Source organism: Labrus mixtus, chromosome 14, assembly GCF_963584025.1.
Source record: "Labrus mixtus chromosome 14, fLabMix1.1, whole genome shotgun sequence".
NCBI classification, from domain to species: Eukaryota; Metazoa; Chordata; class Actinopteri; order Labriformes; family Labridae; genus Labrus; species Labrus mixtus.
The window spans coordinates 11,150,662-11,165,258 of NC_083625.1; the positions used below are offsets into that span (position 1 = coordinate 11,150,662).

At 39.6% G+C, this 14,597-nt stretch overlaps 2 protein-coding genes across 5 annotated transcripts in view; one reads left to right on the plus strand and one right to left on the minus strand.

The window, feature by feature from the left end:
• Nucleotides 1-245: 245 nt before the first annotated feature.
• Nucleotides 246-7,825, minus strand: smyd4 (SET and MYND domain containing 4). 3 transcript variants are annotated; one of them, XM_061055070.1, is made up of 10 exons: nt 7,680-7,825; nt 6,319-6,463; nt 5,341-5,430; nt 3,631-4,612; nt 2,409-2,675; nt 1,773-1,975; nt 1,497-1,644; nt 1,289-1,405; nt 705-828; nt 246-504 (listed from the first exon to the last, which is right to left on the minus strand). In XM_061055070.1, the coding sequence occupies exons 2-10, from the start codon at nt 6,442-6,444 to the stop codon at nt 381-383; spliced, it is 2,181 nt and encodes a 726-aa protein (XP_060911053.1). In that variant the 5' UTR covers nt 6,445-6,463; nt 7,680-7,825; the 3' UTR covers nt 246-380. The 3 variants fall into 3 exon arrangements, with proteins under 3 accessions (XP_060911053.1, XP_060911051.1, XP_060911050.1); XM_061055068.1 differs by lacking the exon at nt 7,680-7,825 and adding an exon at nt 7,064-7,346 and having other exon boundaries at nt 1,497-1,602; XM_061055067.1 differs by lacking the exon at nt 7,680-7,825 and adding an exon at nt 7,064-7,342.
• Nucleotides 7,568-14,597, plus strand: part of LOC132988009 (replication protein A 70 kDa DNA-binding subunit-like) — a 43,907-nt gene continuing 36,877 nt past the window's right edge. For both annotated transcript variants that reach the window (XM_061055071.1, XM_061055072.1), the window contains exons 1-6: nt 7,568-7,695; nt 8,182-8,229; nt 9,501-9,579; nt 9,694-9,802; nt 9,896-9,987; nt 10,078-10,170. In XM_061055071.1, coding sequence (XP_060911054.1) covers nt 7,663-7,695; nt 8,182-8,229; nt 9,501-9,579; nt 9,694-9,802; nt 9,896-9,987; nt 10,078-10,170 — 454 coding nt within the window. In that variant the 5' untranslated portion in view covers nt 7,568-7,662. The remainder of the gene's footprint in view (nt 7,696-8,181; nt 8,230-9,500; nt 9,580-9,693; nt 9,803-9,895; nt 9,988-10,077; nt 10,171-14,597) is intronic.

The window sequence follows — 14,597 nt, forward strand, 5'->3', positions numbered from 1 at the left end:
TAAATCAGTTTTTAATCACTGTCATAAAGAAAACACTCACTTACTGCAATTTCACACCGAGGAGTACAGTCAACCTAGAAGCACCTGATGGATACGTTGACTCATACTGTGAGACTGCAACTGAAGCATGAAATTGAAATTATTGACGGATACATTCTGACACCAAGAGGTCAGAGAGCCACGGACAACTGCATTTAAACCTGTGGACATTTTTGTAGACACACACACACACACACACCTGCATGTTGCCTCTATTCTATACAGAATTTATTCGATATCAGTACAGAGCCTCAACACAGGTACAGCCAAAAAAAACAGTGCATTTCACAGATGTAAATACATTTCACTCAGTGAAAAACTGAATTATTCATAAGATTAGACTACCCTCGTAGACAGCCCTCCATGTCTTCTAGCTCCTGTAATTCATGACAGTGAGGGCCAAAATGTAGGCAGAGGAGCCGCCTGACCTTGGGAAAGACGGAGAGCGCTGGCCCTCGGGCTCCACTGCGAGGACGAGAGGAGAAAGATAACAGGGCTGTTATTTCTACTTTAAATGTTTATTTGGATCCCCATTAGCCACCACCTAAGTAGCAACTACTCTTCCTGGGGTCCACTCAAATTTCAAGACGATAAAACGCTACGACTTGGAATTTGAAAACAGCACGCCATTAAAAAATGCCCATACTGTCACAACTTCTACTCACCCATTGAAGTGGAGCTGAGCTAATTTGAAGAGCTGTCGACCCAGTTCAATACTGTCTTCTCCGTACTGGGAGCTAATGGCTACAGCGCTTCGCTCCAGATGGGAGGCTGCTTTGTTCCAGTCACCTGCAGGATCAGCAAAAAGGAACATCACAATAAGAAGGCAGAGGAGCTAAAGGTCAGGATGATTGATTTGACACCCCAGGGTGTCTGATAAGTCTGTTATTGTTTTTATGGCTCTAGCTACAAATCAGAGTGAGCCACTTTTAGCACTTAATTAAAATATGTAAGGCCTAACATTTCCAGTGTGCACTTGCATTTAAGAACCACACATTGTCATGCAATACGGCATTTTAAAATAAACAAGTCAGCGATGTTTTTTAGCACATTAAAAAAAAAGGAAAGCCATCATCCACAAGAATATTATTCTGGTACAAAACCACCAACATGAAAGTCTGGGTTAGCACTATCTTCTGCTTCTGTGGTGACAAATGTATGAATATTGATGTGCATCCTTTCATTAAGCATGGTAATGCACTTATTATAATTGACATGTCAATTGTTTGGGTGGGATTGTCACACTCACCCATTGTAGCATACGCTCTGGCTGCAGCATCTTCCAGCTGCCCCTGTAATGGGTGTGTCTCGGCAAGGATCAGTCCAGACTGAGACAGAGTCTTCTTCAGCAGCTTCAGAGCTTCATCTGAGGGAGAGGGCAGAGCAGAAGAAGATGGAGATGTAACATCGCTCATCACGAGTAATACAAAAACTGTGCATTCATACGTCACAACTACCTGGCCTATCTCTCTCCATGAGCTCTACAGCTCTCTCCTGGTCAACCTGGATCTCCTGCAGCCTGCGACTCACTTCAGATGAAGAAACATGATGGCCACAGGATGACTGTGAACACATAAATCCTTTTCCTTTGTCATCTTCGCTTTTCTGAAAATCAGAGGAAGCGTCTTAAATGATACACATAAAGCTATCAACTGTATGAGGTAAATCTGGAAAGAGCAATCATGGACCCAAATGTGCAGCAAAAAAAAAAAAACCCACAAAAGAATACCTACTTTGAGGGATCCTTTGCACTTGCCACAAAGGAGTCTAGACTGTCGCAAACTTTCTCCATCACCTGACCGCTGCTGTCTGCCCTCCGTGCCTTCTTCTTCCTTCCCCTGCTGCAGAGTGCAGGCCTCACACTGACACGAGAAATAGTACTGCTCCTGCAGGAGGCGCTGGCGTTCTTTGGTCCCCATCCTGCTGCTGTGAGGACCTGAAGGAGGGGGAGGATGTAGTTAAAAACTTAACAGTACATATTTTAACCATTTACAGGAAAAGAAATCCCAAAAAAGGGAACTCTCTAACAGTATCAAAAAAAACAGCAACTCGTTGATCTTTTTTGAATTGAACATTTTACATACTAGTAATTTAATCATTGTCCTTTACTTTCTTTTTAATAAATCCATCCTGCTTTAAGGTAAATATCTATTGTACATTTAGATTGTATTAAGAGTGCAACATATACTTGGCAATATAATTAATATTGTAAAGCTGGTTAATGCTAATGTTTTGTCTGTACCCTAACAGCATTTATTATCTACATTACACTATATGCAAAGTTCTGTTCTATGCATCCCTTTATTTAAAACTCTGTCAGCACTCTAACGATACTTTTGCACTCATTGGAAAGTGGCCGTTTTTCTCACCATAGCAGTGCAGGATCTCCTGTCCAGCGTTGATAACTCTAGCTGCTCTGACAGTTGCAGCGATCCCATTTGAGGTGCTTCTGTATTCAGCTACTCCTCCACTTAAGTCTGCAGACAGATCTGGTCCAGAGGGATCAGTACTGGTCCCAGTGCTGAACACCAGGCTGGTGTTGGGACAGCAGGAGTGATTCAGGAGACTGAGAGTTGGGAACATCGCTGTAGCAATGCGGATTTCTCTGCTCGACTGCACCAGAGAGTTTGCTGAACCTGTGAGATGCAATGAGCGGAAAGCAGAAGGTTGTTTAGAGACTTGAGAGCATTCACATGTGAAATCGGGGGGAAAAAAAAACAGAATGGATCACGTCACAGTAAGAAAAGGGATATGTTCGGCTATATTGATTAGTCCATTACAACAAAATGAACCAACAGCAAATTGTAAAAAAAAAAAACGGTCCCCAAAAGTCTCCAGCTTCTCATATATTTATATTACTTTCTTCTTTCCTTTTTTTTTAGTATGAAAATGAACTGAATCACTATGAATTTTGACTGACTGTAGGCACAAAAACACTGAAATTTGACTTACTTTTTGACTGTGAGGTCTCAAGATGACTACTTTTTACTATTATCCTTTTATAGGTGAGGAATATATTGTTAGTTAAGGACCTGCATTACAGAAAGATTTTCCTTTTGTAAAGATTTTTTTAAAGATAGGACAGTGGATGGAGCCAGAAAGCTGGGAGACGAGGGGGGGGGGGTTGAGGAAAGACATGCCGGAAAAGAGCCACAGGTCGGATTTGAACCCGGATGGACTACTTGGAGGACTATGGCCTCCGTACATGGGGCATCCACAATAACCACTAGGCTACTGACACCCCTAGTTATTTTTTTTTAGAAGTGCATGCTTATGTAAATGTGTTCATATAAAACAGAATAAAGAAAACATCATTACTGCAATCATATCTGCAAGTGCTTCTCCGAAATGGAAAATGGGAATTTATTTGTATTTCTATCATCCATGCTTTATGAGTCATTGTTGGTTGTGTCATCCATCTTTTTTTTATAATGACTCACTGAAGCACTTCATTGTAAAACTGTCGAATGAAAAGAGGGAATAAACTGCTTCCATGGTCCTGACATTGAGACAAAATTTGACCTCTCACTGTAGAAAAGAGCTCACATTGCAGAGAGTTAATACAACTTGTGAAATCTGTCCGAGATCCACCTGTATCTTGCATCGTGCAGACAGCCTGGGCGTTACATCTCAGCTGCAGGACGTGCCTCAGAACTGCACTTCCCAGAAGCCACAGCTCGGAGCTCCGGTCGTCCCCTTCCCTCTCCTCGTCTTGTGATTTGCCGTTTGCCCCCGAGGGTCTGCTGAGGTGCCAAGATGCGGGGGGAGGTCCGGCCTTTCTGAGCTTTTGATGAAGCGTCGCCGCAGTAACCGCACACAAGAAGCGAACACCAGGGCTGTGGCGATTTAGGTGGTGCAATAAGTGAAACACACTCAGGTAAGAGTCACCGTGGTGCGAAATAGAGGGATCGGGTTGATTTACACAGCTGGGTTTTGGCTTTCTATGCTGGTCTCTGATTGGTTCCCTGGCAATCTGGACGTTTTTTAACCCTGCCTTTAGCGTCACCCTCAGAGCCAGCTGTGACATCACGCCCGTCACCATCAGCTCTGCTCCCAGCGGACACTCCCAGCGGTGATGTTCGTCCCAGGCGTTCCGCTGACAGGCCGTGGAGCAGTATCGACTGTAGCTACAGCCCTCACACGGCACAGGACATGACGTCTCTGTCAAACACCTGTGACAACGTCTGTGCTCCGTCCCAAACAGCACCCCTCTCTGTGTGCCCGTCCCTTTCACCGCCTCCATCCCCGGTATAAGGACACAGCTGTACGGCCTGTCATTAAGGAGCTCCTCCCCTGCTGCTATTCTCTCCACAGCCACCAGGTGTCGGCCTTTCTCTTCGCTGAAGTGAACAGCCGCTTGAGGAATAATCCCCGATTTTAGGAGCCCAGCAGATGCTTTTTTTAGTCTGTCTGGATTTTTATGATTCTCTGCGGCAGCCCCGGGATGATCCTCTTTTGCCTTTTCAACCACAGAGAGGTGTTTGAGGCACTGTGTGCGACGCTCCTCGAGCTTGTGTGAAAGATGAGCCGGATAACCATTCTTCACAGCTCTGTCTATGTCTTCAAGTGATTCCTGTTGAAATAAAATGAAACACAAGAGTGTGAGCCTCATCAAAACTCACGATTACACCCGTACCATTATTCACAAATGTCCTAGGGTTTGCATAGCATGAGAGCTTCTCTGCCCTTTAAAATGAATAACCACAGGAGCGGAAGTTTTCAGGGTATAACCTTCTAAGAAGACGGATAACAAAACAGATGTCTTAAGCTTTGATTAGAAAGTTCCAGCTCAAATGACGCTTAATTCCTGATAAGAGATGAGCCCTGGTTTCAGAAACACATCTACAATGATCTCTCTATGATATGTCATGGGGTTCTGTAAAAACTTAATAATGATGGATGGATGTCCTCAGAGTGAAGGCTGCTCTCTGACCACAAGTCTGATTGAGGTCAAAGCTAAATAACTATCTCTGAATCATATATTACCAGGAAGGTACAGTGAAGATACAGATGAGAAGGTTAAGGTTTTCTGTTTTTGGCTAATTCTTTGATCACAGTCTGTTATAAACAGCATAATGAAGTGAGGGTACTGTGTACATATAATTAAAAAATCATGATCATTTCCCCTGCAGTGAGGCTGCTGTTCAAATGGATCACACAATGATGACACAATCTGCTCATCATCTGCGGACCCGTTTTCAGTGTACAACTAAGCAGCAGAACCAGTTTAAACAGGTTCTAATGACAGCACGAGAACAACACTACCTCATTATTTAATAGCTGAAGATGGAGCCAGCTCACCTGGTAGTGCTGCAGATGGTAGAGCGCAGCAGAGCGGTTGGCATAGCACAGAGACAGCTGCTCCGAACTTTGGGGAGCGAAGCATATGCCCTGTCATGACAGAGATAGAGAAGTTTGATGTTGATGCATATTAATCAGGACTGGGAGGCGTGCCATGTTTAAGGCTTACTGCTCACAAATGCAGTTGAACCCTAATGCTCATTAAAAAGAACATTCAAATAAAAAATAATTTGTTTATATTTACTGTAAAATCTATTGTTGACCAGTCTAGGGAGATATCATTTTCTGGAGCCCAACCTATACAGGATCCTTTTTTTTAGAACATGGCTATGACAATATCAGAAGGGAAAACATGACAGACTACTAATATATATATGATAATCATTAAATCATTATATCTTCAATAAAAAATAGACCTTGTCTGTGAATTGTTAGATGATTTGCATTGATACAACTAACAAAGGTACTCAAGAGGCAACTTTCTTAAACTAACAACTTTATAAGTGAAGAAATGAAGAAGTGCATGGATATCCGAATGGAACTAAAAAATTACAATTGTTCTGACAAAAGAATCCACGTTTCATGACGGCCCCATAAAATGCATTTTATCTCAGTCTGTAAAAGATTTTTTTCCTGAGATTGTCAAAACTACATTCGCACATATTAAATGATATCATATTAAAACATCACTGGGGGTTTTTACAAAGGCATTTTGGTAAGAACAAGTGTGTAGGCAATAGCATATATAAAGCTATTATTATTTATGTTCTTTTTTTTTTTTAAAGTGATGTATCACTGTTTTTTAAGTGTGGGTCCTGGGAGGGCTAAGCTTTTGTTAGATACAAGTACAAGGGAACCTTCAAGGAAAAGGGGTTGGGAACCACTGATTCAAACTTTATATTTGATTGGATGGGGGTCTAACAAAGAGTATTAAGGGTTACGTTTCTGTTCATACAACATGACTTATTGATACCTTACCTGTGAGTAGTGCAGAGCAGCAGCCGTGTAGTCTCTGGTTTTGAAGCTAGAGTTGCCTTTCTCCCTCCATTTGGCCGCCTGCTCTGTGTCCTTGAGTACAGGATTTTCTGCCGAGATTGACTGCATAAAGTCCAGATCATCTTGGCTATAAAACAGAAAATGGAGACAATTGTATATTACAGGGAATGTTTCTCTTTAAAAAAAAATACACTGATTCAAAATCTTCCCCAACAGAAGAATAGTTTGTTTTTATGGTTCAAAGTCATATTGTTATTGTGCAAAAGAAACGTGGTAATAATACAAATAGATACTAATCTGAATGAATCTATAGAGTGCTTTTCCAAAACCGAGATACAAAGTGCTTCACAGAGGTAGGAATATAAAACAGATGTAAAAAGTGTTTAAAAAACAAATTATTAACAGATTCAAACTTTTTTACAAGGTAAAACAAGAAAAAGGAGGAATGGCACTGAAATGGAATAAAAACAAAAATGAATGGGTATAGATGGGTAATAATCTTAACATGTTTACACACTGAGCAAAGTTCAATAAGTAGCCAACAATGTTCAATGTAAACAATTACTCTGCAATATGAGACATGTGAGGAAATGGATGCATATGATTCAAAAATGAACTACTGGTATGTGTATCATCTGAGCAGAATGAGTTCTACTCTTTCTATAAGTAATTTTATAAGTTTATGGTAGCTACTCAAGTTTTTTTTTTTTTTTTGCTAGCTACTCACGTTGTCAGAGTAAGGGCGTATTTAAAAACATCATCTATCTCAGTCTGGGATATAAAATGTTCCTTTCGCTCCGGGTCGAGTCCGGTCCATTTCTGGGCGACATGGTCTTGCCATTGCATGCATGGAAGATCCATCATGAACTACAAACGAAGCAAAATGTGGACCGTAGTTCTTGTGAGTATGTTTTGTGTTGCACACACGCCTGTTCCATGCAGCTAGAAAACTGTTGTAAAGCTCGCAAGAATCGTAGAAGAGTTTCCGGTTTAGTGCCTTCAAAATAAATCCGTTAGCGTTAACACGTTAATGTCCTGGAAAAACCAAGAAACAAACTTCACCAATTACATTTAATATATAAATTACGCTCGTATATCTTCAAATACGACAAGTTTGTGGGAGTGTGTTGCGCTTTCGCACCGATAAATAGCTTCCACTTTTTGAGGCAAATTGTGCCACATCCGGCGTAGATCGCGTCACTTGACCATACTTCCTTGTGGTTACAGAATTTAGCGTTCTCGCGATAAGTCAAATACTTCAACGTAGCTTCACCAAAGGAAAGCGAAGAGGTGTGCTGGCTTCGGCGACCACTTTTTGCAGGAGAAATGACTATAAAACTTACTCCTGGGGCAATACAAGTAAGCCTCGTTAGGAATTTATCAAAGTGATTCGTTTTGACTCGATCTCTGAAGGCTGGTTTTTGGTAATGTGGCTCCATCAGCTGCGGGTGGTAGCATAATGGGCTACAGCGATTTAGTGTCACAGATGCATTCGTCATCAAATTGTTTATGGTTTTCTAATTTGATAGGACGCTTCTGTACTTTTATGATGAAATACACAGGGTTGTTTATTAACTGGAATAATAAAACTGAATATTGCATTTTGTGGTAAGACAGGGTGTCACCTCACCAAGGCTCACTACCCCAAAAATAGTGATCCATAGATGTAACCATCAAACACCATCTGATTTTGTTTTTCAGTAATACACTTGTTAGTGGTGGTAAAAAAAGGAATTCTACACGTATATTCTCCAGCTTGTATAACCATGTCACATTGTAAAGCGTTATTGTAAAAGGTGGGAAGTGGGAGGAGCTAATAACAACAACACGTGTGTTATTGTTTAGGCCCTGATCAGAGGCATTGAGCTGTCCAATCCTGTTCTGCAGCTGCTGGTAAGTACATTTCATCTGTGCACAGTCCACATACATCATTCCATTATCATAGTATGAGTTACTTTAGTTTCAGAAGCTGCTTATGGATAAAATAACCGGGTGAAATGTAATGTTTATTAATAATAATAATGATAATAACTTTATTTATATAGCACCTTTTAAAAACACAGGATTACAAAGTGCTTTGACAAACAGCAAAAACAAGAACAAAGCAAACTAAACCAAACACAGAAGAACATTAACAACTAACTAAAATAATTAAATACAATTCAACAGAAGAGAACCCAAAGTGCACGATACCCAACAGACATATATAACCCGACCATCACAAGAACCATTATAAGAACCCAGGCAACACAAGAACCCAACAACATGAGCTGAGACCAAGAGGAACCAAAGATTTAAAAATATGTAAGAAACTAAAAGAGCTGAAGAAAATAAATAAAAAGATAACAGCAATAAGAAGGTACGAGCAGTAAAAGAAATAGAAACAAGTGGATCAAAAAACCCAAAACTATAATATTAATAAAAATAAAAAGTAAATATAAATATGAAACATAAATAGACTTAAGTAAGTAAGATAAGAAATTACCAAGTTAAAACACAAGAGGAGATTAAGATATGAGCATAGATACGAGATAAGACCATAAATAAAAGAACAGTAAGAAGTAAAAGAAGATAAAAATAGTAAAACCAGTAAGGAAAGACATTAAGAAGGCGAAATCACATAAAAGCAAGTCTGTAAAAGTATGTTTTAAGAAGGGATTTAAAAGAATTTAGGGAATCTGCAAGTCTTATCTCCTCAGGGAGGTCGTTCCAAAGTCGAGGGGCCCTGACTGAAAAGGCCCGGTCACCCGGTTTGGACCCATGCAGTGAATCCAAATAGGGACATTTGATGGGGTACTTCATCTCAGTGATGTTGAAATCAAGTATCTTAATTAAAGCAGTCAGGAATTCACAAAATCTTTGGATGAGTTACTTTATGATTGATGATTTGATGTTACTTTAAATACCCTTTAAAACATGTTTTAATGGATTCAAAATTATCTTTATAATAGTTAAAACTTTTCCCGGGACCACATTTTTGCACCTCACTGAAAATTAGAATTGAAACTTGTTTACCTTTCTGCGTGCGCATTAACACATGTTTTCAGGTTTCCGCATCGTGCTTCAATACAGAATGAAGATTCAGGTGGAACTGCAGATACATTTGGAAACAAACTATTTGTTGCACTGCTTGTAAAAGCCTTTCTTCCTTCTTGGTTTTTCAGAAAATGCGAATGGTCAGTAATGCCTCTGGTCCGCCGAGGTTCCGGCTCATGATGAGCGACAGTCGGCACTCGTACGCTTGTAAGTATCTCCCGGATACCAGAGACCTGTAGGACCATGAGTTTGGTTCACCAAGGATACACATGCTTTCTTCTTCATTCATTTCTGAATCGATGAATATGTTTTTGTGTTCAGCTTTCCTGCTAGCGACACAGTTAAACCATCTGCCAGAGGAGAACCTCCTGGAACCAAACTGTGTGTGTAAGGTGAAGAAGGCTGTCCGCAACACAATGTCAGATGGCCGGTATGTTTTTCATTCTTTCTCTCACTTGTCTTTCCTCTATCCCCCTTCTTTCTGTTTGTGTAAACTTCATAATATCGTCTTACCCTCTCCCAGATCTGTGTTAGTCGTGGTGGACATGGAGATATTGCATTCTGCAGAGGAAGCAGGAGGGAAGATTGGCGATCCCATTCCATATAATACAGATGGTATGCCTCTTTTAAAATGTGCACGCAAGATGTGAGAAACAGTAATAAAGAGACTCTGTAAATCCCTCATGTTGTTTGTTTAATCTGCAGGTATGACTTCACCTCAGCAGGATCCGGACTCTTCTGTCTCAGCTTCCCCCCCACCTGCTGCAGTACCTGGACCGTCCTATAGGAACAACAGCAGTAAGTAACATGTCTTTTGTATTTTGTTATATGATTTCATATTGATGTGTGAGAGTCCCTAATATCTCCCTTTGATTTATTTTCCTCAAAAATTGTGCGTTAGCCAGGGAATATTTAACAAGGTTTTCTTTTGGCTGTTTAATGAAGTGTCACAGAATGTATTCATTTTCATAAATTAGTAAAAACAATGAAACATGAATCCAAATGTTGTTTTATCTTCTTAAACAATGCTTATATATATATTTTGCAAATGAGCTCTTTATAAGTTATTCTCCTCTTTGTCTTTACAAATACATCATAATTGGACAGTTATGTTAGCGTAATTATAGAAAGTTTACTTTTTCATTCCAAATTTGTTTTTAAATAGGACAAAATTTATATTGTCTTCCTTGTTTATCAGTCATTTACAAGGAAAAAATGTTTTTAAGGTTGTCTTATTTTCAGCACCAGTGATACTGATAGTTTCCAACTTGAATAAAATAAGCATAAACAAACTAATGTGTGTTTCTCCTCAAGCACTAATTGATATTAGCGCTGACATTTAGTTATTGCAACAGTTAAAAAAAACTAAACCTTTGCTTATACATGAACAGATTAGCAGCCTGTGGCAGATATATATATGTGTGTATATATATATATATATATATATGTATGATGTTAGTTCTCAGAAGGGAGTTAACACTATATTAACGATAACAATAACAGGATCCCAGGTTTGAAAATAGGATTTATTTTCAAGATCCGGATAAGTTATTTTAAGTCATCATGGACTTTGTAGAATGGGAGTTTCTCAGTTTGTGTGTCTTTTAATTTTTACAAACCCTCTGCCTTCTCAGGCTCATCCTTTAATCCCCAAAGTTATAAATCTGTTAGTATGTTATACTAACAGATTTATAACTTGTGTAAATTATTATTGATCAAAATAAGTGTTTTGCATTGTGGTAAGATTTGATTGGCTGTTACAGAATGATCTAGTAGGAGCTGGTAAAATATCTCTTGGTTCTGGCCCAGTCATTGTAGTAAACATTTAAATAATTGACCACGCCTAATCCCACCAACAGAGGGAGCCCTTTACCTTTGAAGAGGGCTGATGAATGATTTGCAGTAACCCCTCTAAGGTTTTTCTCTTAGATACTGTTGTTTTGAAGCCAAAAATTTGGGACAAACGAACTCTTTGGTGTTTGGTTTTTCAATCTCATTTAGCGTACCACACTTTGAGCAGCGCTATGGACTGAAAAGTAAATCCCGGTTTTCATTCCTTTGATGTTCCCAGAACTTCAGTGTTTGAAGCCTGTAGTCTTGAGTGTGGGTTAAGAACTAGATTAAAGGGGATAATAAGGCTCAGGGGGGTTTTCAGACATTATAAGTTAGCCACAAAGGTGGGCTAGATTAATGGGGTTCTGACATTCTTTTATTATAAGTGCCATAATTCAACATGTCAGAGTGACCCCTTTTTTTTATTATATTTACTGCTCAGCTGTAAGCACTGAAAACTATGTTGTTACCCGCTGGCCACTGTGGCTGTTAGAGTCCATAACTCTCATCTTTCAATGTTTTACCAGCGACCAGATTCTTCTAACAAAAGGACCTCCAAATGATTGTTGGTTTTCTGCCAGAATAGCCGGTGCCATGTATCACTTCTAAAGTAGCCCCAGCTTTATTGAATCTGCTTTTATTAGCTTAGCCTTTGTTTCACCCAGTTGTTTTATTCCACCGACTGCCCCCAGCATCCTCATCGATTTTGTTATGTGGCAGAAACATACCAACAGTCCACCTCAGTGGAGGATGTAGGCATGTGGGTGGATAATGAGTGCTCGGTATATGTTGTGTGTTTGTGCATGTGTAGGTGTGTGTCTGTATGTGCGTGTTGAGACTGAGGGAGCTTGTGTGGGCCGATGGCTCCTCTAGTTCATGGCTTCATGAATATTGTGTTGTGGACTCTATCCCCTCGTAGTGATGCATAGATGAAGGAAGAGAGGGAGGGAAAGTCAACTCATTTGACTCAGCAAAGATGATGGCGCTGCATTAAATAGTCCATGCAACGCTCTCTGCGTTGTACCCTTTGAATCACGTCACCTCAGAGGTTTTTGCCAGATACACAGAACCTTCTGCTCTGTTTAATTGTCTGGCTGATGAAACAGTCCTGCATGTTGTCTCTTACTAAAATGGTATGTTTCCTTGTTTATTGATATTTCTGTCACTTGAAATAGAAACATCTGAAATCACAAATCCAGGTACTTGATAGTTTTGGGCTAAAAAAAGAATTTGGAGGCTGCCTGCATCTTTTCCTCCGATCTTGGCCCCTCCCAGTTCCTGTAAGAGAAAATAGGACATCTCCGCTTACTCCAGTGCAATTTACACAAGATGGTTCCTACTCGTGACCAAGCTGCAACAACAAATGTCGACATTATAAGGCACGTGGCTGCCCTGGGTGACAGGCTGGCGTGTGGTCGGTGTTTGTTTGGGGACTTGAGGCCCGCTTCAGCTTCTGCTCTTTGCTTGTTACTAGATTGACGGAAAGTTAGATAGAGGCAGCATTTCAAAAATGGTGACCGCCATTGATTGGCTTCCAAAGTCAGATGGATGACGTCACTAATACCGCGTCAATGTTTATGGTGCGTTACATTTACCTCGGAACTGGGATCTCAGAGCTGGGAATGAAGTCACACCTGTGTTAACCACGTTCCAATTGCAAGTCGGACAAGCAACATGGCACACCTCCAGGAGTAGCTTTGTTTTGTTAGCTAAAACCAGATGATGACAACACACTACGTGATAGTGAAAATAACAACACAATGCTTTCAGTGTTATTGATTTGATTATACAAAAAGAGGACTCAGCTGTAATAAACAAAATAGTTACAGCTTAAACGTTACTGTTGATGCACGTAGCAGCCATGTTGGATGGCTCGAAGAGACCGCCTGCTGCTAGTAGCAAACATAAATCTATTATTGTGTCAGAGAATGGAAGAAATAACTTTGAAGCACAAATACATGTATAAGGGTGCTCAGAACAGGCTGTTTCTGTTTCTGTAGCTTTAAATGCAAATGAGCTGTGTAAGACCACACCCCTCTAGAAAAACTTTGGTGGCTCAGGCTTCTTTTGAAACCATTCCCAATCGATTACATTGAGAAGGCAGACTCAGAGTGCAGAACAAACCCTGAGCTGTGGGAGTGTCACCAGCTTGACAGGGGGAGGGGTTACTGCCCTTTGTGATGTCATGAAGGGAAAATCTCCAAACGGACTGTTTGAGCACACATTTTCTGTAAAGTGGAGCAGGCAGGAGACAGAGAGGATGGACTTTTCTCATAATTTGGGGGTTCATAGACAGGCTAGAGACACATATTAGCGTTAAAAAAACATGGTTAAGTATATTTTGCATAATATGTGACCTTTAACATTTTTGTGGTGAAGCAAATGAAAACATTTTTGAATGATTCTAGCCTTATTCTGACTTAACACTTATTTAATGATTTCCATAATGACCATATCTTAGCTACACCTGGAGGTATTTTTTTTTAACATCAGGTTTATTTTTTAGGATAGTTTGTTTGTTTGAGGGCATTTTATAGAACCTTCTTCATAATCAAACGCAGAGACAGAAGTTCTCTGTTATTATTACCTCCTATAAATGATTGTGCTGAGACCCCCCTTGTGTTAATGTAGCCCGTGTATGCCTTTAGTTTATAGGGTAATTTATTATTTTAATTATTTTGAACATACAGATATATGTGTCTGTCTGTGCCACATTCACACTTTTATTCTGTGGGAGCGCTGATAGATTTTAACTCAACTTGTTGTTGGAGACAAACAACAGCCGGATGGTAATTGTAGATATTGTCTGGATCAACACGAGCGTCTGTTGGTGCTGTTATTGTTTTTCTATTGTTAGCTCTCTCAGTCTAAATATTGCAACCATGCAAAAGGATTCATAATACAAGACTGATGTTTCTACAACAATACATCAGTCAAGGCACTCACTTTCCTGGTAAGTAAAATGACTTTTTTCTTTTTGATATTTATTTATTTGTTTTATTTGTAAATTTTATTTAATTCAAACAATAAAGTTAAGAGACACAAACAAACATAAAATCTAAAATTTTGAATGAAAATGAGCAGAAAGAAGACTACTCTTATAATATCTGCCCCTCTTTCACAAAGCATTAATTAAAACAAAACAAAACACTTAATTCAAAAACAATTCAAATCAAATAAATTGGCTGCAGGCAAACACAGCCACTGGCAGCCCCATCATAGGTCCTCATTTTCAATTTATTTTACACCGTACAAAGCATATCACTATACTTTTTTGTCACAGCATCACAAAACAGAACAATACATCTCATTGACATATTTCCACATATTTCTTCAACAAACTGGCTTTAATTTTTCTTTTAAATATCTTGTTTGATTTGGATTCTTTAGTT